Source organism: Callorhinus ursinus, unplaced genomic scaffold, assembly GCF_003265705.2.
Source record: "Callorhinus ursinus isolate GAN/ISIS: 27379988/994484 unplaced genomic scaffold, GSC_fseal_2.0 scaffold4, whole genome shotgun sequence".
Taxonomy (NCBI): Eukaryota; Metazoa; Chordata; class Mammalia; order Carnivora; family Otariidae; genus Callorhinus; species Callorhinus ursinus.
In genome coordinates, this window is record NW_027397066.1 from 12,049,797 (window position 1) to 12,077,228 (window position 27,432).

General features: G+C 45.5%; 1 protein-coding gene and 2 non-coding genes across 8 annotated transcripts in view; 1 reads left to right on the forward strand and 2 right to left on the reverse strand.

Annotated features, from left to right (window-relative positions):
- The window catches only part of PROM1 (prominin 1), a 123,384-nt gene that overhangs the window by 10,875 nt on the left and 85,077 nt on the right, over positions 1-27,432 (reverse strand). For all 6 annotated transcript variants that reach the window (XM_073891456.1, XM_025887684.2, XM_073891459.1 and 3 more), the window contains exons 8-18: positions 22,881-23,098; positions 20,996-21,070; positions 18,377-18,440; positions 15,330-15,489; positions 13,043-13,195; positions 7,460-7,583; positions 5,807-5,910; positions 4,167-4,251; positions 2,839-2,985; positions 1,985-2,056; positions 933-1,025 (exon numbers count right to left, since the gene is read on the reverse strand). In XM_073891456.1, the coding sequence (XP_073747557.1) occupies positions 933-1,025; positions 1,985-2,056; positions 2,839-2,985; positions 4,167-4,251; positions 5,807-5,910; positions 7,460-7,583; positions 13,043-13,195; positions 15,330-15,489; positions 18,377-18,440; positions 20,996-21,070; positions 22,881-23,098 (1,295 nt within the window). The remainder of the gene's footprint in view (positions 1-932; positions 1,026-1,984; positions 2,057-2,838; positions 2,986-4,166; positions 4,252-5,806; positions 5,911-7,459; positions 7,584-13,042; positions 13,196-15,329; positions 15,490-18,376; positions 18,441-20,995; positions 21,071-22,880; positions 23,099-27,432) is intronic.
- On the reverse strand, positions 15,056-15,162 carry LOC112836200 (U6 spliceosomal RNA). The gene has a single exon (XR_003211426.1). It is a non-coding gene; the product is annotated as a U6 spliceosomal RNA (small nuclear RNA).
- LOC112836166 (U2 spliceosomal RNA) lies at positions 25,257-25,447 on the forward strand. Its single transcript, XR_003211413.1, has one exon. It is a non-coding gene; the product is annotated as a U2 spliceosomal RNA (small nuclear RNA).

Genomic DNA, 27,432 nt, shown 5'->3' on the forward strand with positions numbered 1-27,432 from the left:
ATCTCCAGGAACCAGGTGACTGCAGGGCGGGACCCGTTCCCACCATCTTCAGACGAGAGACGTAAAGCCCGAAGACTTTGCAGAGGCAGAAGCAGGATCTGAAATCAGCTCCACCTGACTCCAGAGCCCGTGCCCTTTCTCTGCTACAAACTACCTTTCTGGAATTCAGGGAAAGAAGCCAGAAGGCAGCAAGAAGAAAAAGAAAGGGGAAGTCAGGACAGAGGCTACGGAAGAGGAGAAGGGAAACATCGCCCATCGGATCAGCGAACAGAGCTAAACGAGGCAGAGAGAAAAGGACTTACCCTTGCCTTCCCATATTTCTTGGCAGGGTTTGGAGAAAAAGAATTTGAGAATAAAGTAAGTAAGAGTGAGTCCAGGGCACAGACATCAGCCTTCCAGCTAGATGCCTGGCTTCCGGGGGCTGGTTGAAGGCCAAGAGAGCCGGAGCCCGGTATGTGGGGCAATCCCAGAGTTAATCTACCTGGTCACAGGCAAGTGGAAAAGGCAAGGGGATAAGGCACGAAAGGGGTGGTGACATTGAAAGTGTGTCTTTAAAGCCCAGCTGCTATCATTTATTTTATTTTTTTAAGTTTTATTTTATTTTATTTTATTTTATTTATTTCAGAGAGAGAGCAGAGGAGAGGGGCAGGCAGAGAAGGACAAGCAGACTCCCCGCTGAGCACAGAGCCTGAATTTGGGCTCCATCCCAGGACCCTGAGATCATGACCTGAGCTGAAATCAAAAGTCGGACGCTCAACCCACTGAGTCACTCAGGCGCCCTTGCAATCATTTATTTTTAACATAGCTCAGTTTCTTAGCCTGAGGCCAGCTGGGTTTGACCCTCGCGCATGAGATTAGTCTAAATGAAAACCAGCTAGTGAGATGGGCTTTGCTCAGGTCCCAGGGAAACCCCAGAGGTTGTGGGTTGTTACCATTGACTGTTCCAAAGGAATGACTTGGCCACGGTGAATCGTTCTAATGGTTTGTGCATTACTTTTCAGGGACTGTTTCAAACTTCCTTGAGGCTACAAGGAGAACCAAATAAACACAGATCAACACCATCCTTCCAGACTCTGGAGCATTCTCCCTACGTGCAGGAGCTTGGGGCAGGTTAGCCGTGACCAGTGTGCAGCCCTCCTTGTCCGCTTGTGGTTGTGGGGACCACCCGGAGGGGCAGCACCCAGACACCCGACCTCGAATCATAGAACCATGAACTCTCAGCGGCCACCCAAAGCCAGGAGACTCTCCTGAGGGCTGGAGGCTGTGTTCTCTTCCTCACCTCGCCAGAATGGAGCCGCTGTAAAGCCCGCTTTCCAGCAGCTAGGTCCCCGTTTTACAGACGAGGAAACTAAGGCACAGAGGGTGAAACATCTCGTCCTAGTTCCTCTCCTTAGGAAGCGGCTGAGTCAGGATTTAAAATCCCAGTCTTCCTCCAGAGCCCAGGCTCCTCATCCCCAAGCTCTGCTGCTTCTTGAAAGGGACCCGTTTGAGCCAACGAGTCACCAACCAGCAGGAGAAGTGAAGAACGGAAGTTTACGGGGCTCGGGTGATGTCTTTGCCTTCCCTTACTCACTTGCTGTTGGTGACGCAGAGCACCCAATGGAATCTCCTCCCATTCCCTACACTGTGAGAAAAATCGCGCGTGTGTGTGTGTGTGTGTGTGTGTGCACGCACGCGCGTGTTTGCAGGTAGAGGGGTCGATGGGCATGAAAGCAGAGACGGTTCTAAAGCAGTGAGGGCACCAGCACCACGAGCAGAGGTCAGGAGAACTGCGGGCACCCCGATGTCACCCCGGGACCATTCACGTGCTCACAGATTTCTGGGCCACACAGCAGTGGTGGCTGGTGGGAAGCCTTGACATGCCCGAGGGAAAGAGAGGTGGTTTTAACTGAAGGTTACTTGTGGTATAAGGAAGCTAAGAGTAGTATGGACATTTGACATCTCTAATGATTATAGCATTTAGAATTGGACTGTTCGAACTCACCAAATGCTCGGCTTTTGCTTCTAGATCATTGGCAAAGGATAAAAGATTCACTTTGGTGGGAGCTTTACCCATCTACAAAAGAGGGGGAAAGAGAACTGTGTCATGGCTGTGGGATTTTTAAGCCTTAACAATTATCTAATAGACAATAGCATGAGCTATGGTCCATAAAGTAAGGCTGGGAACTCTTAACATAGGTGACAAGAGCTGCATTCTTATTTATACATATAAAACCATATTATTTTTATCCAACCACATGATCCAACCATAAAAAGAAATCAAGTACTGATCCATGCTATAATGGAGATGAATCTCAAAAACTTGAGGCTCCATGAAAGGGGACCAGGAAAGACCATGAAACACAGAAGGTCACATGCTGTATGATTCCACTCATATGACATAGCCAGAATCGGTAAATTCACAGGAGCAGAACATAGATTATTAGTAGTTGTCAGGGCTGGGAGGGGAGAAGGGAAGCAACTATGTAATGGGAATGAGGTTTTCTTTTCAGGTGGTAAAGATGTTTTGGAACTGGATAGAACCAGTAGTTGAGCAACATTGTCTTTCTACTCCAAGCTAATGAATTGCTCACTTTATTTTTTAAATTTTTTATTATTTCTTAGAGATTTTATTTTTAAGTAATGTCTCCACCCAAAGTGGGGCCTGAACTGAGATCAAGAGTCGTATGCTCTACCGACAGAGCCAGCCAAGCGCCCCTGCATTGCTCTTTAAAATAGTTAATTTATGGTATGTAAATTTAATCTCAATAATAAAAAAAAGGAAAGAAAAACAAAAAACCGGAGGTATCTGCTCTTATTTTTCCCCCCAAAGATCAAGCACAAACACACGGGTCACACCTCAGCCAAGTAGACGTTATAGTCTATGGTGTCTACTCCTGAAGAGCTGAAATCCATAAGGTTTCTTCTTCCTGCTTCATCCAGCAGCACAACATTGTCGATACTTACATTCAGATTTTTAAAATCATTGTTTATGTTTTCAGCATGCTGCATGATAAAAAGAAAAGTTATAGGTAAGCCCACACTTCAAGAATGCCACATACGCGTTAAAAGAGCAATGACACAAGACAAAAAAAAAAAAAAAAAACACAGACGTGCACTTGACTGGCATTTCTTCCTGGTACTCTTCTCTCCCCTCCCACTCCTTCCCTGCATCCCTGCCTCCTTCCTTATGCCCCACGCCAAGCACTGTGTGAGGAGCTGGGATGCAAAGCAAAATAATAGTCCATCTCAGGCCTCAAAGCCCTCAAAGGAAGAGACAGTGTTGTAATAAAGGCACGCAAACTGCGTCAGGACCCCAGGGGCAGGAGAGAGTCTGCCAAGGCAGGGGGCTGGACAGCGCAACGGAGGGGAGGTGGCTTCTGAATGGGTCTGGACAAATACAGATGCCAAAGGAGGCCAGGCAGGCTGTATCCCAGGGGAAGGAGGCAGCACGCCCTGGACTTGCGTGGCGAGGACACTTGAGATCATAGGGACATGGCTGGTGACTTGGGGTTGTTCTAAGAGGAAGGCGGAGTTTCGGGCGGCGTGTAGTGCCCGAGTGTCCTTGAAACTCTTTTGCTCCTCCTCCTGTCCATTATGCTCTTGAGTGGGCTCTCCCTTGTGGGTGGGCTTGGGGGGGAGGGGGGAGGGCAAAGAAGCGGAGGAAGTCATTTCCTTCTGTCTGTTTTCATCGCTGTTGCCAACTGGCGGAGCTCCGCAAAGGCCCCTTTGGAGTCCTGCGGCCACAGCCATGATTCCCGAGGGGCAAGGACTGTGTGGGGTGGAGTTCTGGGTGCCTAGTTCCCTCTTCAGGGACCTGGGCGAAAAGGGTGGCCAGTGTTGGAGAGCCAACATCCCCGGGGTTTTGCTCCTCTAGGGACACTGACACACACAGCAGGATCTTCCTGCGTCGTGTCCGCAGAGAGGCCCCTTTAGAGATTTCGTGTAGTCAACTAGAGAAACTCAGGCCTCAAGAAAGACAACGGGTTGGGGGGTGATGAAAATGATTTGGAATTAGACAGAAATGAGCGTTGCACAACCTTGTGAGCGCACTAAACGTCACTTTCAGATGGTGAATTTTATCTTATGTGAATTTCACCTCCGTGAAGAAAAAAAAAAAAAAAAGAAAGGCCACTGGCTTTACTAAAAGACTTACATCCCTTTCTTGACTGGCTCTGATTCCTTACCTCCTGAAAGTTGAGATACCCGCTGATATTGTAGCTGTTCTCTAGCTTAAGTGTGGTATAGATGCCCTTATTTTCTTTGCAGTCACTGTGGGAATAAACAGAGAAATCATGATCCAGGAAGGCAGCCGTGTCTACCTCTGTCCCCTGCTAAGGATGGAGAGAAAGGCTCACTGTTTATCTTTAGTTTTGTCTAAATCTGGGTGCAGAGAAGCGGCTTCTGAGTGTCAATGCAGGAGGTCACCACACCGTCCCCGCCACGCCCCTACAATTTGGGACTTTGTTCCCTGCTTTACTCAATGTCCCATCTTTGGAACAGATACAGTAAGACTGGTAAAGCATCCTTCTTTCTGTCTCCTTTGTGCTTTTTCTACTGCTGTGAGGGATAACAAGTTCACAACTTGGGAAGAAATAAATTCTCATAAAAAAACAAACAAAAAAGGACACCACCTGCTAGAAACAGGTGTGTTACAGAGCATATCATGGGCTTTATTAAAAGATTCTATCAAACCCCTGCCAGATCACCTGCCTCCATATTTCCAGGGTTGAGCTTCACTTACTAAACAAATGGTTGGATGTATATTTTAAGGGCAGGATGGAGATAGGGAAGGGGGCCACACCTATATCCAGATGGTCAGAACACCTAACTTGGCCTCACCTCTCTGTGCTTCTCCAAAATGTGCAAAATGCCTCCTTGACTGAGCTAAGAAGAGCAAGCTCATCTGATGCATGTCCCTGCCGCTGAGACAGCCACTTCCCGCGGGCGCCTCTTCCGTGTCCAGCAGCCAAAGCCCACTAGCCCCGAGGGATGCCTGGGAGAAGCCGCTTTCCCACAGCCCTAGGAGGAGTGATACTCTTCTCCAGGGAATCCCCAGTCAGCTGGTGTTGTTGCAACAGAGAGCCAGATACACTAGCCACCAGGGGTAGGCTGCAGAATTCTGCAGGTGCCAGAGTCACAAAGAGCTGGCAGGCTGGGCCAAGAAGATTGGCTTTGTCTTTTCAGCCCAAAGATGGTTTAATCATGCCCAGAGACTCCCATCAATTGATAACATCTGCCTACAACATGCTGTGGATGAAGGATCCTGAAACTCTTCTGGCTATGAGCAAGACCACCAAGGTCTGACTACCAACAGCTACCACGAAAGCCACTCATTTGCAATCTCTGCTAGGGGAGCCTCTGAACCCTATTGAGGAGGGAGGAAGTAAAACTGCCCAAAGTCACCAACGCCTGCTCCCTGATGGTAGAGCCAAGACTGGAGCCCGTCAGTCAGCTGCTTCACTATTAATTAGCATGTCTGAGATTTGGACCCATCTGCTCACTTCTTCTTATATGGCATTTACTTGGGGCAGCGTGATTGCCGTATAAAGAGTTTTCAAAGGGTCTCGTTAATGCATCTTAGGGTCACCTTAACCAGCAAGGTCTAGTGCATACCAGACAAGGGGACCTTGAGACATCACCACGCCAAAGTCTAGAAGGCTTTCAGGGGAAGGATGCTCTTTTTGGTCTTATTTTTACTACTTCTTTGCGAGGACTAGAGAATAGCTGGTCTTGTCAAGCTTAAAGACACTCTGAAAGCAAAATTTTCATTCTGGAACAACAACATTTTCAGTAGCTGAAAAATGCATAATGCCATTAAGTCTACCTGTAAACTTGTTCAAAAGTGAGATTAATATCCGGGTTGTTAAACACCATGCCAGAGAGATAGTATTTCCAATTCTCATTTAGTAAATATGGTGTGTCCAAAATCTAGAACAAATTGAAAAAACGTTTTTTTTTAAAAGAGATACTCTTACACTAATACACATACATATAATAAAATAAATATTCTGTTAAATATATTTTGGGGATTTTCAGATCATGGTTTTCTTCATTGGTTCCCAATTTAAAATGGGAAAGTAATAGTGTGATTGGAATAAAATGACCACTGAGTAGCATCAATAAGAATTACTGAACTACTTTTTTTGGAGAACACTTCTCTTAGGAAGACAAGTACATTAGAAATGGGAGAATTGACAACTTGATTCAGACTAGCCAATAGAAAGCCATAAAGCAGTTGGTCCACCTCTTTGTTACTTTTCTCTGGACAAAATGAATTAAAACTTGCATACTCTTTCACTTAATATCATATATTGAAGATGGCTAATATGTCATATATATCATAAAATTAAGACGAGTTCATTAGTGCATGACTATGTATGTGCCCGAGGAATGTAAATGGTTTCAAAATATCCCCTATTTTGGGGCACCTGGGTGGCATAGTCGGTTGAGCAGCTCACTCTTGGTTTCGGCTCAGGTCATGATCTCAGGGTCATGAGATCAAGCTCTGCGTATGGCTCAGCGCTCAGCGTAGACTCTGCTTGGGATTCTCTTTCCCTCCCTTCTGCCCCTCCTGCTAGTGCTCACGCTCTCTCTCTCTCTCAAATAAATAAATAAATCTTTAAAAAGAAAATCCCCCCCCCCTTTTTTTTTTAAGAATTCCTCTTTGGCAATTTAACACAGCACGAGAGATAATGAAGTCTGGCTTGATGTATCACTATTATTTTTTATCAAGAGGCCAAATGGACATAATTTAACACATCAACACTCCCAATTTAATTTTCCTCAACTGAATAATTAAAATACTAAGACAACTGGTCACCTTCGTAGTCACTCACCAAATTTCGTAACAGATTTGAGGCGAAAAGACATATACGATAAAACAGGAAAACAGAAATATATTTTAAAAACCGGAATCTGGAGAAAAACCCCGGAAAGCCAGAGTGACAAGAGCACCACCCAGACCCAAACTTCCTCATTAATTAGTGACGCTGAACTGAGAGGTGGTCCCGTCAAGTCCATGGGATTCGGTTTCAGAGGGAGAAGGTGGAGCCTGAACTCATTTTCCAACAGCCTTGTCAGACATCCACCAGGGACGACACTCGGCCACGAGGCGTGGAATTTTTTCCGTGTCTTTCACTTCACATTGAAGGCCTCAAAGCATCTGCGTGGGCAACCATCATTTGAGAACCTCTAAAAGGTCAGAAGCCTCCTGGGGTACCCATCCTTGGGAATTTTCTTCCCCCGCTTATTACAATCCACACTGACCGGCAGGCCTCAACTGCTGGTGCTTGGTTCACCTGACATTGGAAAAACAATACTTTACCACGTTTTTTTCCTTTTGCTCTGATGAATAGAAGGAAATCTTCACTCACTGAATAAAAGCCAAAATGCTCATCTTTCTGCCCCCACTAGATATGGGGAAATCAAAGTCTCCACTCAAGCCCTTTCCACCGTGGGGACTGGAAGCCATCGTTACCTGGAATAACTTCCTGTTTTTGTAAGGCTCGCAGACCAGTTTTTCCATGTTTCCACCGATGACAAACGTGAGAACCACGATGGCCATCAGTATCCAGCAGAAGAGGAAACTGACGCCAACCCCGCTGGAAACAAAACAGAAATGAGGTTTGGAATTCTACTGTAACTTATTCAACATTCAGGGGTGCTTGGTTGGCTCCCTTGGTAGAGCGTGTGACTCTTGATCTCGGGGTTGTGAGTGCAAGCCCCAAGCTGGGTGTAGAGATTACTTAAATAACAAAAACAAAAATGAAACTACGGATCCAATGTTAGCTGCCAATACTTAGCGTCCTACCTACGCAGTGTAGGAAAGGGACCTAGAGTCTTCGCTTTGTGCAGGTTAAGCAAGCCCCCCTGCTCCGGAGCGGAGACAGGAAGCGGTAAGCACTGTGACCTTTCAGTCCCAGGCATATACTTAGGGAACACTGGTCTCCTTGCAGCCCAGCACGGTGGTTCCGACACGGCCTCTGAGGTCAGGTGAGTGAACCTGGCCTTTTGCAGGGACACGGTGAGTGGCGAGGTTCCGAGGCAGGAATGGCACCCTTGGGAGTCTGTGGGGGCCAACATGGCTCTGCATGTAGAGGGAGGGCTGAGTGGCGTGAGCACAGCTCTGGAGGCAGGCAGGGGTGCACGGCACGGGGCCTGGCTGGTCCAGGGAGGGGAGGCTGCTGAGGGCCTAGAAGCACAGGAGGAACATAACCCCCTTTCTCTCTGAGGAAGAACGTTCTTGGCAGAGCGTGCAGGACAGGATGGACAGAAGTCTGCATGGACAGGGTTAGCACGAGGAGGCTGCTGCTGGTCCTGGGGTGGTGGGCTGATGTGGCTGGGGGCAGGGGACAGAAGAGATGGGACACAGGGGATGGACACAGCAGGATGTGCCGGAGATTCTGCCTGAGAGAAGGCGAGGAAGGGCCCCGGGTGATGCCAGGGCTTGTCAGCAGGGAAAGGAGACACTGGTGCTCGGGGAGGGAAGAGCAGGTGGGATCTGGTCCTGCTTCCATGAGACACGGCTGTGGGGGTGCCGGAGGGGAGTCGGCTGTGTGTGGAGCACACATGTCCGGGCTGCGGGCAGGCACGAGGCCATCAGCTGCTTAGAAGTGACCACTGGCCCCTGGGGCTGGGATGGCAGGGAGAGGCAGCCTGGGGTGGGGCCGGGGGGGGGCACTGTGCCGCTTGCTCAAGGGCAGCCAGCGAACAAGGCCCCGAGGGAAGGTTGCTGTGTGGGAAGGAAAGCACTAGGCTCCCGCTGGAAGGGAAAACCAAGGCGTGTCTGCGGGGGGGGGGGGGGGGGGGGCGCGGGGGCCCCGGCCCCCTGGGGGGGGGGGAGGGCACATTCGGGGAGAACTACAGGAAGTCCCGAGTCCCGAGGCTGGAAGCCCAGAGGCCACTGCTGACCCGAGGGCAGGGTGGGGAGGTAAGGACACAGGCAGCAAGCATCATTATTTCCAGTTGTCTGCGCAGGGAGTGGAGTGAGAGGGAAGAAGTGATGTTGGGAAGTTTTCTGTTGTCCTGTTTCAAGAGGGGAGAGAGCAGACCGTGTTTGAGTGTTGAGAAGCGAGGCTAGGAGAGGGGAAGAGAAGCAGGACACCGGACAGGGAAGGCTGGCCCACGGCACCCTCACCCTCGGGGCAGTGCGCAGGGAGCAGCAGGCGGGATGGCCCCAAAGCGAGACACCCCTCTGCACGAGGCACTGCCTGTGTGTGGACGCAGGGGCGCTGGAGTTTGCGGAAGGTGTATGATACGTTTTATTTCCTCTGTGAAGAAGGGGGTAAAGCCTTCTGCTAAGAGAGGGGGAAATGAAGAGGATGGATGCTTCAGAGTGGAAGAAGCCATTGCAGAAGGCAGGGAGGGAGGGAAGGAGGAGGGAGGAAAGGAAGGAAGGAAGTGGGGGAGGGAGGGAAGGAAGGAAGCAGGGAGGAAGCAAGTGGGGGAGGGAAGGAAGGAAGGAAGTGAGGAGGGAAGGAAGAAACTTACAGGGCTCTGAAGGATCCATTTGAGGAGGGGATCATAATTGTGTAGGGATGCCAGTGTGCCCCCTTGTGTGACTTTTCTCTAGGGTGCTCAGTTACTTGGGTGGAGACACGGACAGAGCAGGCTCTTGACTCTGTCTCGGTGGAGTGGCCAGACCATCAGTGGTGATTGTACCATCACCGGTACAAGCGGGAAGGACCCTTGAAGTGTGCAGGCTGATGGACTTAGAAACAACAACCTCCCTTTCTAAGGGCACAATTCTGCCCAGTCGACACACTTAAGGCATAATTACCAATATTTGCCTGGTTTGGCTGAAATAAATAGCAAGATATGTTCACTGCAGGGGCCTCTGTCAGCCTGAATTTCTCTGACCTAAAAGGCTTGGGAGTCAGGGAGCATATAAGGAAGAGGAACACTGTGGAGCGTAAGCCAGTCACCATGGTTTTAACCGGGTGCCTGAGCATGCGTGTGCATGAGAGTTACAAAAATCATCCAAACCTTCGATAGAACACTACAAACCAACACAGCTACTCTCCAGAGCTTACTGTTAGCATTTCCGGCCTCGGTTTCCTAAATATGCTTCTATCTAGATAAGGCTGAGGCCTGTCACTCAGATAAGAACAGCTAATGGTGCTCAAAGTGTTGGAAAGAAGGAGGAGGGGGAGGAGAAGTAAAACAAGAACAAGAGAAATAACAGGCAACAAAGATTGTCTGTGGTCAGCAGAAGCGAAAATATTTATTATCTGGATCTTTATAGAAGCATGTGCTGACTCCTGATCCACACAGTTAGGATAGTGACATGCACATAATCTCGGGAGCCCCAGCCAAACATCTTCGGGACTCTGGTCAACCATCCAGGGTAGACAACCTCGTCCCATTTCAGTGACCCCAGGACCTCCCACTCCTTGTTCCATTTCAGTGACCCCAGGACCTCCCACTCCTTGTTCCATTTCAGTGACCCCAGGATCTCCCACTCCTTGGTGGCTGACGTTTGTGCCATTCCCAGTGCCTCAAGATTATAACTAAAAGTGCAGAAACACTGCTTGTGATGCTCTGTCCATAGTTGGGTCCTACTTCTTCAAAATGGATCCCGTAGGATGGGAATGACTTGGCCCAGGGGTTTGTGTTTTTGGGGCCCCTGCTACCACCTGACAAACTGCTTTCTGAACTATGACCGATGGCCTGCCACCCATGTGGCCCAATTTGTGACACCCGCGGCCACACCGAGTATTAGCTTCTCTTCAAAGCTCCGGATAATCTAAGCACGATTTTCAAGAGCTAAAACTGGAAGTTTCACAGTGGGCTGACGTCAGTACAAGAGACAGTTCTCTTGCTGCCTGGGTGAGGTCTCCTTCCCTCGGGGGAGACCTTCCATGGGCCCCAGAGACAGATATATGCCCCCTGCTGTAGCCCATCCGGTCCCTCATACACTCCCTGGACCCTCAGAAGACACAAGGATCAGAGCAGAGTCAGGGCTTTCTGCCTCTCCTCCTCCCTGATCTTTCACTAGGAGCCCCGGGGGAGATAAGGATTCTTGGTTGGTTTTTGAAGAGACCATGCTCTTCAATAGATGGTGTGGCCGTTTTTAAGAACAGGTGGTCCTGTGGTTATGGCTGAACAAAATATACTCTTTCTGGTTCCTACAGGCAAATAAAACAGTTTTTTAGAAGAAATTACATTCTTCTAATTGGTTTGACTAGACTGACTACACCTGTACTCTTTTCCCCCTTTACAGTTATCCAGTTGTATACCAGATGTCTCAGGAGATGGAAGAGCCTGCCAAACTCGAATTCTAGGCTGAGTGGTGGGTGTCGACTTATGGAGCCCACAGCCACCCTTAGGCTGCAGGCCACCTGAAATGCATCTGATCAGCCTTTTTCCTATGGTGTAATAAAGCCCAGTGCTCCCAAGCCACAGGCTTCTGTGTGACTTGGTCTCTTTAGAGATTCCTTAGTCTACAGAGGTGAGAATTATACCCAAACTGAAGTAATTTTAGCCTCCCCCCAATGGCTCATGACCCCCTTGTTTCTTTTCTCTTTGAAGCTAGATGGCACATATTTTGGTTTTGTCCCTTAAAAATGTGCAAATAGAATTTTACCATAAGTGCACCTGTTCAGAGCAATGTACTCCCTCCTCTCAAACAGTTAAAAAGATGTGATTTATAGATTCACCATCGAAACACTGACAAAACAGCCAAGTACCAGGATTAGTAAAATCTGAACATTAAACTCATTTTCTATCTGTAACTGTGTACATGGAAACAAAAACACAGGGCAATATACTCTTTTTTTACTGGGTTAATTTCTTAAGTGTAGGCGTGTGAGCAAACAGGCTTTTCCATGCACGGAGTTCTGTTCAGTTTTGTCCAATTTTGGCAGACTCCCATGTTGTTAGCTTTAAGGTTGTTTGTAAGACTGTTGAGCCTGCGGTGCAGTTCTTTCTGCCCACAGGTCCTATCCCCATGTTTTAATAAAACCACCTTTTTTTTTGCACCAAAAAACCCCCAAAACAAAACAAACAAACAAACAAACAGAAAACCCAAAAGACTCTTGTGTTGCGTTAATGCTAAGAAAGCCTTGTACCACACCGGAGGTTACAGGTTCGATGGAAAGGCCATACCATCATAGCTCCTAAGTCTGATGAATTATTGTAGCGACCCAATGTTTGGAAAAGCACATTAATGCAGGACACTTGCTTGCCTGCTTTTCACAGCCTGGTACTAGTGACATAGGCTGAGAAATGAGAGCGTGGCTGAGGTTTTGAGTCTCCATTGCTCCAGGGCCTTGTTCTAAACCTTTACCTTCCCCTTGAGCCCCCATCACGCTCCCTGCCTCGGATTCTTGAGGTATGGACTGGAAAAGAAGATGTCAACTTGGAAGCCACACAGCTTCTACCTCTGCCTCCTACTTGACATTTCTGGCCCCATCTGCAGTCACATCCAGCTCATGCCTTGTGCTTTGTCCCACCCTGGTAGAGTAAAGGTTTTTTGCTTGTTTGTTTGTTTCAAAACTATGAACTTGAATATGAATGTCTTGGAAGCGGGCACAATTGCTCCTCACTGGTAACCCACACTGGCTCTTATCACTGATTTAGGCTCCGTGTCTAAATCCTAAGGGTGCTGGATCGGCGGTCCCTTTGCTAAATCGTCTCCAAAGTCTCAAAGTAAACAAGCTAATGATACTGCTGACCACAGAGAACAGTGTCTGAGACCAGGTCAATCCTCAGCAAGTTTCTGGTGAATAAATGGATGGATGGAGGGAAGGAAGGGAAGGAGGGAGAGAGAGAAAATACAATGGGAATCAGGATGACAAGCTTATAAATAGTTTCGCTACTGAGGAGTCCACCATATACAGACACTGTGTTTATGCTTGCCTATCGAAGTGCTAACAATCTAGAGTTTTCTTTTACTTTTTTACGTGTGGTAGCATTTCCCACACCGACAGAAGTCCAATCACACCAGGACACCTCCTCCGCTGGAACCCAGAACGCTCAGCCCAGAGGCCACCGGCTTCGTGTCATCTGCTCTTCTCCCTGCATTTCCACCCCCACGCGGCAAGGAAGAGCAAACACTCACACCATGAGGAAGATGCCCCCGGTGTTCGAGACGCAGCCTCGTCTGGTCGGGGTGGCACGCCGGTCATAGCCACACATGCCACACATCAAGCCCAGGTAATAAAAAACCACCATGAGTGTCAGCAAAGAGCAGACAACCAGGCCACCCAGCCACCTGGTGAAGCAAGCACAGTGTTATTAGACATAAAAGAGGTTGATGTGATAACGGAGAAGCTGTCGGGCTGGGGCTGGAGCGGTTGGGTAACACTTGGCAATCGAATATCTGATTCCCCTGTTAATGCCTCAGAGAGTGACACTGTAGTGACAAGACCCCTTCCCATCCCTAGTCCTCCAACCCAACCAGCAGGAGACCTTAATTTTTATCTTGGTTTTGAAGAGCTCTGTCTTGCTCATTGGTCGGGAGACGACTGCTTCTTTCCTTTTGCTTCATTTCCGTGGGGCTCCTGAGCAGGGTCTACTCAAGTTCTCCAAAGCTACCGATAACCGTACCCCTTCAGACCCCTTCTTTTCCCTGGTCTTTCTCTAGAATGCTGTGGGGTTGCAGGAATCATTGGGGAAGGGGGCATTGTGTTCTTTGCCGAACCAGAAACTCTACACGGGGAGTGCACTGAATATTTTAGAATTTACCAGCATCCTAAATCAAATGCCTGCAGAATGCAAACCTCAATTTTGTAATGGTCCTGTGAGACATTTTAGGATGATGGGTCCTCAGTTAGGTCTTACTGGCTTTCCCGGAATGTACAACAACCTCTTCCAGCAGCTGAGGGGCATTCAAGGGTAGAAATGCTTCCCAACCACTAAAACACTAAAAAATAAAGAATTTACTTCTGCAACAAAAGCTGCCACTGAAGCTTTTCATTAAATTAAGAGCAATCTCGGTAATTGTAATAGCCACCTGCACCTACTCTGTGGCTTTTTGTTCCAGATACTGGGGACGCCAAATTAAACAAGCCATGGGTCCTGGCCTCGGAAATCTTTCGCGGTTAATGCGTGCTTCATCTGCTTGGTTAAATTTCCTTTAAAAATAAGCTTCTAGTTCCTAGGGCAGGGGGAGCCGATGTGTAGACAGATAATTGTATCATTCTTTCCATTTGTGAAACTCTAACCGCTAACGAGATTGTAAATTCATTGAGAAAGCGTCGGTCTTATGTTTGTCCTGACACCTGCTGGGGAGACCTAGCCACACCGTAGGAAAATGGCTTACTGATTACAGGGCAATAATTGAAAGCATAGTCGGATGGGGGCTGAAAACCCACCTCGGAAACATTGCCACTGACCTTGTGAAGGTTATTCCACTCCTCTGAGCCTCAAGTTCCTCATCTATGAAACAAGGTTACAAATAGAACAGAACCCTGCGGTTTTTTGTTTTTTTGGGGTTTTTTTTTTTTTGGAGTATTAAATGAGATGTCATGTGTACAGTGCTTTGGAGGGCAGGCTGTAACTGTTCCTGAATTGCTAGCAATTATAGTTATTATTTTATTATTTATCTTGGGTTCTTGCATAGTAAATACCTGAACAGGAATGGAAGTCTCTGGAATCTCCATGAGTTTGGGCAGTAAGAATGATTCCGAAAGTGACAGGTGGTGGGGCTGAGCCTTTCAGAGGGAGAGCACATCTTACATGTCACATGGTCCTTGAAGTAACTCAGGTCTGTAGGTCTACCACTCCCTACCGCTCCCGCCTGAGATGTCCACTGTCGTCTCCAAGGCCAAACCCCACTGGCTAACATTTTCTAATGGGGCAATCCACAGCTGAGGACCACACTGCTTACCTGAGCTCTCGAGCAATTTACTCATTTCAAGGATGTTCTTTCTTTAAGAACCGACCTTGACGTGTTGATTTTATAAGACAATGAAAAGAAGAATATTATCCAAATGCCCTCCTTAATTCCTTTTAGGCTTTGAAATCCTTTTACACGCGTTAGATAGTTATAACTAAGATTCTAGAAGCCATTAATGACATCAAAATCGCAAATTATTATTTGGCTCAAGAACTTCCGGTCTTCAGTTTTTAAAAATATACATAATGCTTCATGAATTTGCATGCCGTCCTTGTGCAGGGGTCATGCTCATCTTCCTTGTATTGTTCCAATTTTACTATAGGTGCTACTAAAGCAAGCACTCCAACTTACTAAATAAACATAAAGCAGGGTTAACACATACAGGTTATGTGCTCTTTGTACAGTCTTCTCTCACAAGATGATCCCGGTTGCCATGTCTGATTTCGACCCTGTTCCAGAGCAAGTTTTGCCCCCTAGCTTGCTGGCTCCAGGGGGGTGGGGCACTCACCTGAATGAATCATACTCCTCCAATGTGGGTAAATTTTGGTGGACGTAAGTTTCAGTGTCATTAATGTAACCCATGAAATTGGACAGCTTATCCTGAATCGGAATCTGCTCGCCTATATTTTCAATATCTGAACCAAGGGAATTCAAGGTACTTTTGATATCTGAAAACAAAGATACCCAGGTTACGCATTTTCAAACCTAAGGGAAACAGAAACTCTGTTTCGGAACCAAAATGAAAAGCTTCAACCACTTTAAGTTTTCCCCATGTTATGTGTGTGTTTTAAACATGGAAAGGTTCTACAACAAGCATGAATGTAGCCAAGACCATCAAAGAGCAATTACTTAACAGAACAGCAAGCTATGGGCGCTGACTTGAATGACATGGTGCTGAAGTCAAGCCAGAGTTTTCTTCTGCTGCTTATTTCACTAAAAAATAAATGAATCTGGTGATTAAAGCCTATGGCGTGCCTACCATGGACCAGGCACTTTTATAAATGTTAACTCATTTATTCCACTGAGGTAGATATTCTTCTTCCTATTTCACTAACTGAAGCTGAGGCCCATCGAGGTTAAATTACTTGCCCAAAGATCTTTTTTTTTTCTTTTTCCAGAAAAGCACTAAAAATGGGATTGAATCCCAGGTTTGTCCACCAAAGCTTCCGTTAAATGATTTTGGAAAAATAATTTAATAAGAAATAGCATTCAGGAACACAGTAATTCGCCAGGGACATTTTTTTTGAACAAGTGACCCCAGGCAACATTTTTGTTAAAATTTTATTTGACTCAGACAAATTGAGACGTGTTCAAGTACATCTGTGTTCTCTCCTATGCAGATAGCAATGTATTCCCAGTGGTCAAAGAGTTTCTGTTAACATCCATCCTAACGTTTCAGAGAGAAGAGAAGTTCTAATTTTCTGGAAAGTGTTTGTCCATTGTGATAGGTCCTGGGATCAAAGCTACCCAGGACATGGACGTCACCTGATTTAATGCTCACACAGGTCTGAAGTTGGTGCTATCTGCAGTGATTCTTGACATGGACGTATTAACAACATGCTAATCAGTTAAATGTCCAACTGATCCTGAAAAGGGAGATCAATCTCTTTGCAACAGCAGAGAGATTAGCTGTTCTTACAATGAGATCCCAGGGCTCCTGGTGAACTTCACGTAGATGGCAGCATGAATCAAAATGGAATGACATAAAATGGTGGGAATCTTTTTCAAAGGGTGTTGTTCACACAGAGTTCCCAGGAGGAGAATGCTTTCCACAGTGGTTCAATTCTCCTCTAAATGTACCCGAAGGCTCCAGGATCCTCAACAAGGTGACTCGGTGGGTCTCTTCTTTGACTTTGGGATTTCTGGGAGTTTGAGAGATGTGGGATGCAGACTCTCCCTCCCCTTTGAACAGTTCCCTCAACTCCGAATCAGGTTCCTTCTGCTTCTCAGGCTGTCCTGCTTTCCCACACAACACAACTCCCCGCCCTTGACAACTTGGGTGACTCTGTACATGGCCGGTATCCTCTCTCCCCAGATACTTTCCTCAGGCCCCAGTTTGGATGTGTCTTCCTCCAGGAAGCCTTCACTACTCTTTGCCCCCTTGGGTCCCTTGCGTGTGCCTTGTCATGTTGCCAGAGTGTGGAAAATGGCATCTGTATACGTGCCCAGCTGAAGGGCCGCCAGGGATCACGCTTTATTCATCTGCCATCCCCAGAGCCCAGCAGAGCCTGGCACACAGTAGGCACTCAAACTAAGTATGCGGGGTAGGACCGAATGATCAAAACATGGGAGCTAAGGGGTTTTATTTGTTTTGGAAGGACATGAAAATAAGCAATTGATATTCAGGTGAATGGAGTGACTGATACTCGCCCAGACCTGGGAAAACTCTGGCTTGTGTTGAGGCAATGACAGTGTGCAATGGGCCTCGCTCACGCATACTGCACACCTTGCTTTGCCAGACTTACAAGGGAGGGCTGCACGTATTGGCAGAAGAGGTCCAGAAAGGGAGAACAACAGAAAAAAAAGTAAACACAGAAATTAGTAAGCAGGTGGCTATCGGACGGAGAGCGTGTGTTAGCCTTCAGATGCTAGCATAAGAAAGCATGAACTTTGTCTATAATCTCTTAATATTTTAAAGTAGAATCTTAGATGAAACAAAAAGGAACACACAGAACATCTAAAGCGCTGTGTAATAGTATAAAATACTTTTTTTACCCAAAGTCTTAAAGGGTTGAAAGAACACTATTAGGGGGAAAAAAAAATCAAATACCTCTAACACAACATTTTAAAACCACTTGGTCAACAGATAAAAGGAAGCACAAAGAAGATGATTTAAAAGAAGAAGAAAATCTCACCTAGCTTCTGAGATTTCTTCTTTAAGCGAATAACCCCTGTCTATTGCCAGTGCTGCACAAAGAACCGTGTATACTGCGCTCTTTCTCTGTGCATTCACCCCGAATACCATAACCTGAATACAACGTGATTCAGTTATTTAAGACTAGGAGAATTCTCTCAATATTAGTCCTGCTCCTTCCAAAATCCTAAGCAACCTTAAGAGCCTAAGGTACCATTACAGCAGCATCAGAAGGCAGACGAACATCTTCCTAAAAAGACAAAATAAATCCTTATACATAGTATTCCTGGAAAAAAAAAATGAATTTTAAGTTTTGTTTTGTTTTTAGAAAATAGAATAATCTACAGTTTTTCCCCAGTGAAACCAATCAAAATGTGACCTTCCTAGTTCAACCACGGCTGTCTTTAGCTCTGACAGCTCAAGATGAGGCCTGGTCACTGAGTGTGGCCCTTGACCTTGCCACCTCCTACCAGCAGGATGATGTTAATCAGAGTTCAATAAGATTATTATTTCTTAAAATCTAAATCGCTGTGTGAAGGTGGCATAATTAAAAATCTCTGGTACTCATTTAATCTTCCAGATCAGTGAGAGAATTTTAAAAGAGGAAAAAAAAACCACTTCTTAACAATACATTTTTTTGTAGTAATCATGCAATTTTTAACAAAGAGAGAAACAAAATGACTTCAAACTCTGACTCTCACCTGATATGATGTCTGTGGTTTGATTTTGCACCATCTCGGGAATATCATTAAAGGATTTATAGCCCTAGAAAATAGTTCAAAGTAAATTGATACACATAGTGAGTAGAAGGGTAATTAACGAGTATTCAGTTAGCAGCTTAACGTGGAGGAGAGAAGCAAAATAAAAATTCTAACAGTCATCTTAAGGCTGAAATCATCACTATATGGTCATTAAAAGACTACCAAAAAAATTCCCCTTAAGGGAGGACTTTCCCTTTAAATTGTATCCATCCAAGACCTTGCTAAAAGTTTTTTACTTTTAAACTGTTAACTCATATTATCTATAGTAGTGTTTCTCAATGGAGGACGGTTCTGTCCTCCAGGGGACATTTGACAATGTCTGGAGACATTTTGGTTATCACGACAATGGTGCTGTGTGAGCAGGGACCCAGGGGGCTCGTAAATACCCTACAACATCTGGGACAGCCCCCACCACGGGGAATCATCAACAGCGTTGACAGTGCTGAGGCTGAGAAGCCCCAATCTGTGCAATGTTCCATCTGCAGGTAGAAAGTGAGCTTCCCAAACCAGAGTCGTATTTTCCAATGCAATTAGGAAGTAAGACTGGGGATCTAGTCTCACTGAACACACAGCTTATAGATGACATACATTTTAGTGAGGCTGAAGTGAAAACAAAAACAGCCACTCCAAGCTATGTCATTTGGGGGCTAAATCTGGGACAAGAAGATGTTATTATTTCTAAGTAACTCAACTGAACAGACAGCGTTTCCTAGGGAAGGGGTGTATTGTATGTTTCTTTGCTGTCCGCTGGTGTCTTTAGCCATCTGCTGGGTAACACTGTATCAATTACAACCTGTTTCGGACCAAATGTCTGGCACCCCCGCCTCCTGTCCCAGGCATCATACCCTGAAATCCTAACCCTTAAGTGAGTGACGGTAGTGTAGTAGGAGGTGGGGCCTTCCGGAGATGATTAGATCACCAGAGTGAGGCCTCATGAATGGGATCAGGGCCTTTATAAAAGGGGACCCCACGCAGCTCTCTCCACCATGTGAAGATACGATGGGAAAATGGCCGTGTGCAACCTGGAAGGGTCTCTCACCACAACTCGGTCGTGCTGACCCCCTGATCTTGGACTTCCAGCTGCCAGAACTGTGAGAAATAAATTCCTCTCATTGAGAAGCCACCCAGCCTTTGACAGTCTCTTACAGCAGTCCAATCTAGGTTATAGCCTTTGTAAGATTTATGGTGCCAGCAAGTTTCCAGTTTAGCCTGGTAACATCGATGCTGGGAAAAGAACAGCTACCACTTCTGTTCCCTCAACGGTGCCTACGTGAACCAGCGCACAGGTGCTTGTTTGGATGACTGTACACCTGACCCCTCTGCTTTTGTCTGCCTTTGGACTTGTGGAGGTCAACTGTTGAAAGAGGTTTTATGGTCGAAGAGGCCTTATAGATCTCCTGGATCAATTCCCTCACTTAACAAACGAGGAGGCGCCAGGACGCAAAGACCGGGAGTTTCTAATGACTTGTTTAAGGTGACACTAAACTTTGTCAGTAGATGAGTGTTTAACAGATTATCTGATGACTTTTTTATACCCCTGCTGAAAGACAGAGTCAAGAAGAACACTATTCCCTCCCTTTCCTACAGGCTCAGGGCATACTTACTGAATCATAATCTGCAAAGAAATATTTATCGTGCACTCAACATATAGATTGAATAAAAGGCAATAATTGGTAGGCTATCAGGGAAATGATGATGCTCTAGACCATCGTGGCCCCTGCCAATTTTAGGATTTACACTCCAGTGGGACAATAGGGACATTAAAGCAATAATTACAGTTATGACGATCTTAACAAAGACTGTCTGCTGTGCTGGAAGACTGTGTTAAAAAGGGTTTGACATGGTCAAGATGACCGGGAAAGGCCTCACTAAGAAAGTGATATCAGGAGTGTGTGGGTGATTCAGTTGGTTAAGCCTCCGACTCTTGATTTTGGCTCAGGCCATGATTTCAGGGTCGTGAGATCGAGCCCCACGTGGGGCTCCACGCTCAGCGGAGAGTCCGTTTGAAGTTCTCTCTCTCCCTCTGCCACTCCCCCCACTTGCTCGTTCTCTCTCTCTCATTGTCTCTCAAATAAATAAATAAATCTTTAAGAAAGTGATATCGAATGCTTTAAGTAGCTCGTACTTAGTAGCCTAAGTGGCTGGGTGAAGGAGAGAGGGGCAGGCATAGCCCACAGCATGTACAAATGTGCAGAAGTGGGAAGAGACGAAGTGACAGGCTGATGCATGCAGAGTGGGAGGGCACCTCACATCAGAGTCAGTACGGGGTTCGGCACTACACCCACCGAATTCTGAGTCCCAGGAAGACAAGATCATCTTTTGCTTTTTATCTCCAGCATGGTGCTTTGCACACAACAGATGCTTAACACAAATTTCTTCAAGTGCAATGAGCAAAATTACCTGGAGGATAATAGTTAACACCCTTCTTGGCAACCCCCTTTCCAAAATTTTAGGGCTTTTTTTTTTTTTTTGCAGTTACCTCTTTTCTTATGTACTAGTCTACCCTTTAACATGATGTAAAACAAACCACTGTAATTTTTTTTTTTCCAGAAAACATACCTGTTGGACCAGGCTGGACAAATCTGTTTGAAGAACATGATTAATATTATCAATTTGCTGATCCAAAGATGGGAGCTGAAAATTCATAAAACAAAATATAAGGCAAGGTGGTTACTCCCAACATTATTTGTCATAAAAAAGGGAGTCATCTTATATCCAAGTCCCAAAGTCTCTATATTACAGGGTATGGTTTAAGTTTCTTTTGAACAATAGAATATTGGGGGAAAAGACATTTAGCTCAAGTGGCCTTTACGGGCATTAAGTTTTAGATGTTTGTATATGTGCTGCCGAAGCGAGCACAAAGTTTTAGATGTTTGGAGGGCTCCTGTGGCAGTTAGCAAAAATTAAGGAAAGAAATTTAACACAGATCAAACACATGAGATCTCACATTTCAGGTACTGAATATCGTTCAATAAAGTTGTAAACAACCTTTTAAAAAATATGTTTAAAAGCAATACAACCAGTGGTTATGTTGGTGAGTGGTCTGGAATACATTTTTCCTTTACAGCATTGTACATGGATTTAAAGTGTTCTATCTCTCACCAAGACTGGAACAAACATCACAGACCTCCTTACATAATGTACCAAGAAAGACACAATATCACTCTTGTGATATCCCCAGCAAGTATGCGTAACTCAAATCTAATCATGAGGGTACACCAGATAAACTTAAATTGAGGTCTTTCTATAAAATAAATGGTCCGCAGTCTTCAAAAATGTCAATGTCAGAAAAGAAGAAAATGGGCAGGGGACTGTCCCAGATTGAAGGAACTAAACAGACATGACAGTTAAAGACCACACATGACCCTGGACTGGCCCTTAGACTGGAGAAAGAAAAACAGCTGTAAAGTCAGTTTTTTTTAGGAAAATCAGCAAAATCTGAATATAGACCATGGACTAGATGCTCATATTGGGTCAGCGTTACATGTCCTAATTTTGAGAACTGTATAAAGGTTGTGTGTGGTTAGGAAATGCACTGAAATATTTAGGGGTAAAAGGACATAGTCTGTAACTTACCGACAAGTGATTGAGAAAAGCACAAAATGCATAGTATTTTATATGTATAAATGACAATATGAGTGGATGGTAGATACACAGATTGATAAACAGATAAAATAGGATGAAGCAAATGGAGCAAAAGGCTGGCAATTGGTGTGTCTGGGTAAAGGGTGTAGACAGGAGTGCCTTCTACCATTCTTGCAACTTTTCTGCATGTTTGAAAAGACATCAAAATAAAAAGTTACCCCCAGAAGACTCAATCCCATACAATTTAAATGCAAGGGAAGATCCCAGTCTCTGAAAAACCGTGCACTGGTGACCACAGTGATATGCATAACTCATACATACACACTGAGACTGAAGGTGAAGAGTCTGCATAATGTTGACCCATGAGATAGAAAGGCAAGAAGGGTGTAAGTCATATTAAGATACTGTTTTATAAAAAACGTGGCATGTATATACCACTATCTCAATGCATTAAAAATCATGAGGGAACATGATTATTTTAGCTATATTTCAGGACTTCATATATTCAAGTTGCTCCAAATTCTTCCTCCCCCCCCAATTTTCCCTTTGGCATATGGAGAATTCCCTTATATTTAAGCATATGTGGTTAATATACTAGGTATGTCATTTGAAGCTATATTTTAATTTTTAAAGGCCTACAAAAACACATTCCGCTTCCTTTCTTCTTTTTAAAGCTGAATTCATTCTGGTAGGTTCCACTAAATCAACCGCAGAGGACACTTAAGGGGTTTCCCGTTATTCCTTCTCCCCAGCTGCAGCCGCACCAGTGTGGCAGTCAGAAGCCCGACAGAGACCCAGGCCACCATGCTCCTGACAGGTGTCCCATTGGCACTGCCCTTTAGCAGGGTCGCCAGCTCACCTGACCCAAGTTGGTATTGTCATCCAGTTGGCTGAGAGACATCTGTATGCTGTTGCAAGTGGTGGCCACTGGTGGGACAGAGCACATGGGGTCACTGAGTGATTGCTCCACATTCCTTTTCACGTCACTGAGGCTGGTGTTAAGCTGTGCGGTTGACTTCTTCAGCTCCTTTAAGGTGTTGTTCACGTTCAACAAGGCTTCTTTGGTCTCTTTGATTGCTGTGGGGACACACCTGGCTTCAGAACAGACGCACCCACTAGGCAGGCATTGGCGAAAGTCCTTCTCGCCTACAAAGTACCCTTGGGGACCTTGAAGTGGACTTATAAAAGACATTGGGAGGCAGCCACTGTGGCCTCCTTGCCCAGCTACTCCAGCCGGCCCAGCTTTCCCACCTGGGGGCTCTTCAGACAAGAAGGAGCAAGAACCAGCCCAGCAATGCAAGGGGAACACCGAGGTGCAGCATTCACTGGCCAGCACAGGAAGAGTCATGGCAGGGAGAGGTGTTGCTCTCCTAGCATCGCGCAGCCTTGAAGAGGCCAGCCCTGACAAGCTAGGGTCTTCAACCCCGAGTGGTTTTAACCTACATCAAGACTGATCACACCCAGACATAGCTTAGTAAGGGATATTCAGAGAGCTGGAATTAAACACAGAGCAGCAGGGGAAGAGCATGGTTTTGGGTTCAGGCGGGTCTAGGTGCAGATCCCAGCCTTGCCACTTGCTGGTCGCCAGAAACCGATTCCTGAAAGTTCTTCAGCTATTTCCTCATCTGAACATGGTGAAACCACCACCACATTCATCACAAAATGTGGGCATCAGAATGAGATTCCTTGATGGCAGTGAGTCCATCTGTTCTATTTGGGGAGCCTCCCAGCCCAGGACACATTCTTATACTAGGAAATCCTTGATCATTGTTTGCTATCCTCCTGATTTTTCTGAGGTGTACAACTATGTATTCATGACCAGGGAGGTCGTGAATTACAACACTTTTCTACAGTGACTTAAAGCCACAGCAGTAAAAGATGTGAAATTTAAATCAGAGGGCACTACTTTTCTCCTAAGGCAGCAAGTCTTCCAGGCTCACAGAACAGATGGCAGAGCATCAAGCCACACTTGGACGTTACAAGCAAAAGTGTGAATGCTCTTAAGAACTGGTTTCCCTAACTTTCCCTGGCAACCACATAAAACTCGAGTGCTCAAACTGCATGCACACATGCGCACACACATGCACACACACGCACTTTAACGCCTCGTGTTATGGGATCTCATCTGAGGTCTTACCCCAATTCTGAGATCACCTTGTGACAGCATCTTTGGCCAACTCTTTCACCTCTGGGGATCTCAGTTTCTTCATGTGTAAATTGGGGAGCTGGTTGGGTCATCTCTTGGTTCTTAGGAGAGTCTAGGATTCTCGGCTGTGTGCTAGCAGATATGCTTTTAGGAGATGGCATTGCCCTCGTCACCCAAGATGGCACCGCAACCCAGCTCTGGTGATTTACCCTGAGACCTGGGAGGCTTCCAGGATTGGACCGTATGACTGGCCCCAAATTCTGTCACGCTACCTAGATATAAAATCCTAACATCTGCTTCAATTGTTTCTCTTGAATTTTGGTCCAGTCATGTCTTAACAGTGTTGGAGATATAATAATATTTAAGACTTTGTCAAAGAGTCACTCTGGAAGTCAATGTCTCATCTCTTGTACCTACCTCCCAGGATTATCAGCAAAGCATGGCTCATATTAGAGGCTCAGTGAATGTCTACCACAGCAAAAACAAGAAACAAAGAACAGGGTTGCGCTAAAAACACATGACAGGATGCAAAAGAGTGTGCCAAAGTATGCCTCCCATCATACAACACACACCTCACATTTTAATGTGGTTTACCTCTCACAGTCCTTTCCATTTTAAGAGAAGGTATTTTAAGGCAAGAGACAACAGCAACCTAGAATGATGGGTGATAAAATAAATTGATGGCCCAGAATACATGTGTCCATTTAAGCACAGTTTATAGACATTCTGGGTTATGGGTACTATTCTGTCATGTCCCAAGAAAGACTCAGAGGTAATAAATATATATATATTTTCCAAAGGCTTCAAAGTATTTTATATCTATAAAATATCTACTGGGTTACAACTCTGGGAGTCATTCCAGACTTAGCAAGATCACATATATTATGTATATGAAGTCAGTGGAAAGATATTTCAGAGTCTCAATTTTAGTTAATTAACATTTTACCAGCTCATAGCACATTTTCTTTGTAGGTCCTGATCTGCAGCTCAAATAAGATTCACACAGATGAATTCGCATGTTTCTGCTCTCTCCAAAGCCACTAAACACGTAAAGCTGCAAAGAATTTTTAGCAAAAAATTTGTCAAAGCATTGATTCTCAGCCTTTTGGCTAAGATCCAGTGCAGTATCTGTTCTTATCAATTTAATATCTGATACGTCCTCTATCGAAGGACAATATATTAAATGGGTTTTTGGAGCAGGGGGACGGAATGAGAGTTTACTCCATCCACTCCACACATTGACCTGGCATTGTAGGACCTCCAGGAATGGTGCTCCCCTTCAAGGACCAAAATAAATTGTCAAAGCAGTTTATTAAGCATAGTATAAAATGTTCTGGCAACACCAGAGGCTAAACTTTCACATATTCAGCCTGTTTAAAAAAATAATAAAACTTTAACACTCACGCAGGAAGCACTGAAGAGAAAAACAAAATCTGTTTTCATGGCCTTTAATCCGAAGAAAATTATAATTCAAACATTAAAAATTGGGCAAATCATGGGCCAAACGTAAAGGTACACAGCAACCACATTGCACCAGTCATATATTTTTGCACAGAATTTACCATCACATAATTTTGGAGCTGGAGAACTCGGAAGACCAGTTTTCCAAATGCCTGGTATCCTCCTGTGGCCACAGCAGCACTTGAACTCTAGATTCCTAACTCCTCCTCCAAAGTTACTCTGGGCTGTCTTGCCATGGATGGCACAAAATCACCCTACAGCTTAACACTCTCCAATGGTGTTGGTACCCAAATACCATCTGGTGTGGACCAGGTAGCACAGTCTTCGTAGTCAGACCTGCATCTGAATCCCAGCTCCACCACTCCCCAGCTACCTGGTCTTGGACAAGTTACATCATCTCTGAGCCTTACTGTCCTGAGTTGGTAAAATGGAGGTGACTATCCCGATCACACAGAACTCTTGTGAGTACTAACGGGATTTAGGAAAAGCAGGCCCTCAACACTCAAGGCCCTCAACACTCTAAATATTATTTTATGGCTAATGATTTCTACAAACACTTGCTGTGGACTTTGTTGGTTGACATCTCAGAAGCCATGTCATCTGTCTCCTGCACTGCAGCAGACCTGTGTTTGGATAACATGGGTCCCACCTCCCACTTAACCCATTTCCCCTGTGTAGCACTGGTCCAAAGATGGCTGTGGAACCCCAATTGGCCCAACTGGAGAGAAATCTGGTCGAGGAGGAGGAGCAATGTGGCTGGTGTTAGCCCTCTTGCAATTATAAGGGAAGTTTGCATTAGAATGATACAGACATTGTAGAAGACAGCTGGGTGAAAAGAATCTCACCATTAGATCAAGCCTTACCTGAAGCCAGTGTCAGTTACATGAAATAATCCACTTAAGTTGAAAGTCAGATAGAGACAGATTTTCTATATGTGTTGGGGGAAATGACCCATAATTACTCAAGAGATGTTTCTAAGAGAGATGACTGGAGACATTTGATTGTAAAGGTCACAGAGCCAGCCCAAATCATTAACCCACTGATGAAGTGCAAACACATGAAGCTGTGATAAGGGGATGTGGAGGTTAATCAGCAAGAGCGATGCCGAAGACGTGGGAAGGGAAGGGTCAGCATTTTACAGGAGTGACAATTCTCCCAGTGAGGCGATGAGGAGCCACCAGGCCCCCACCTCCTTTCACTGTCTGTTCCTGGTGGTTGGTTAAGTAATACCTTCTGCTAACCACAGGATAGGGCAGTGGGGGGAAGGGCTCCTTGACAGGGTTGTTGAACCCCCGAAGCAGCTAACTTTGGAACCACCATACGTCCAATATCTTGTCATGTGTGATATATTTCCTGTTGTTTAAGCCACGTAAAGGGTCTTTGGCATTGATATCACATCAATGGCATCTCCAAAAGACCTCTAAGAATCATCAGCAAAATTCCCAAAGCAAATGAAAACAACTATAATCTGACTTGAATAGATAGATATATCCACAAAGCGCATCAAGGGCAACTAAAAAAAAAATCAAATGACTACAGACATTAAAAGTAAAAGATCAGGAAGCTTGTAAAGTCAAAAGGAGTTGCCTAGCAACTGAAGCAGGACTATGAAAGAATATAATCCATTTTCCACTCCATCACCAGCAAAGTTAGAGTATTCTACGCTTAGAAAATGAAGGTAAGTTCTGCAGGCCTTTATTTGTTCAAGAAATGACAATCTGCTCTGGGCTGGACATTGTGTTGGGTGTCTCCAGACACAAGCAAGGGGAATTAAGACACGAACAAAATCAACAGGCCAAGGACG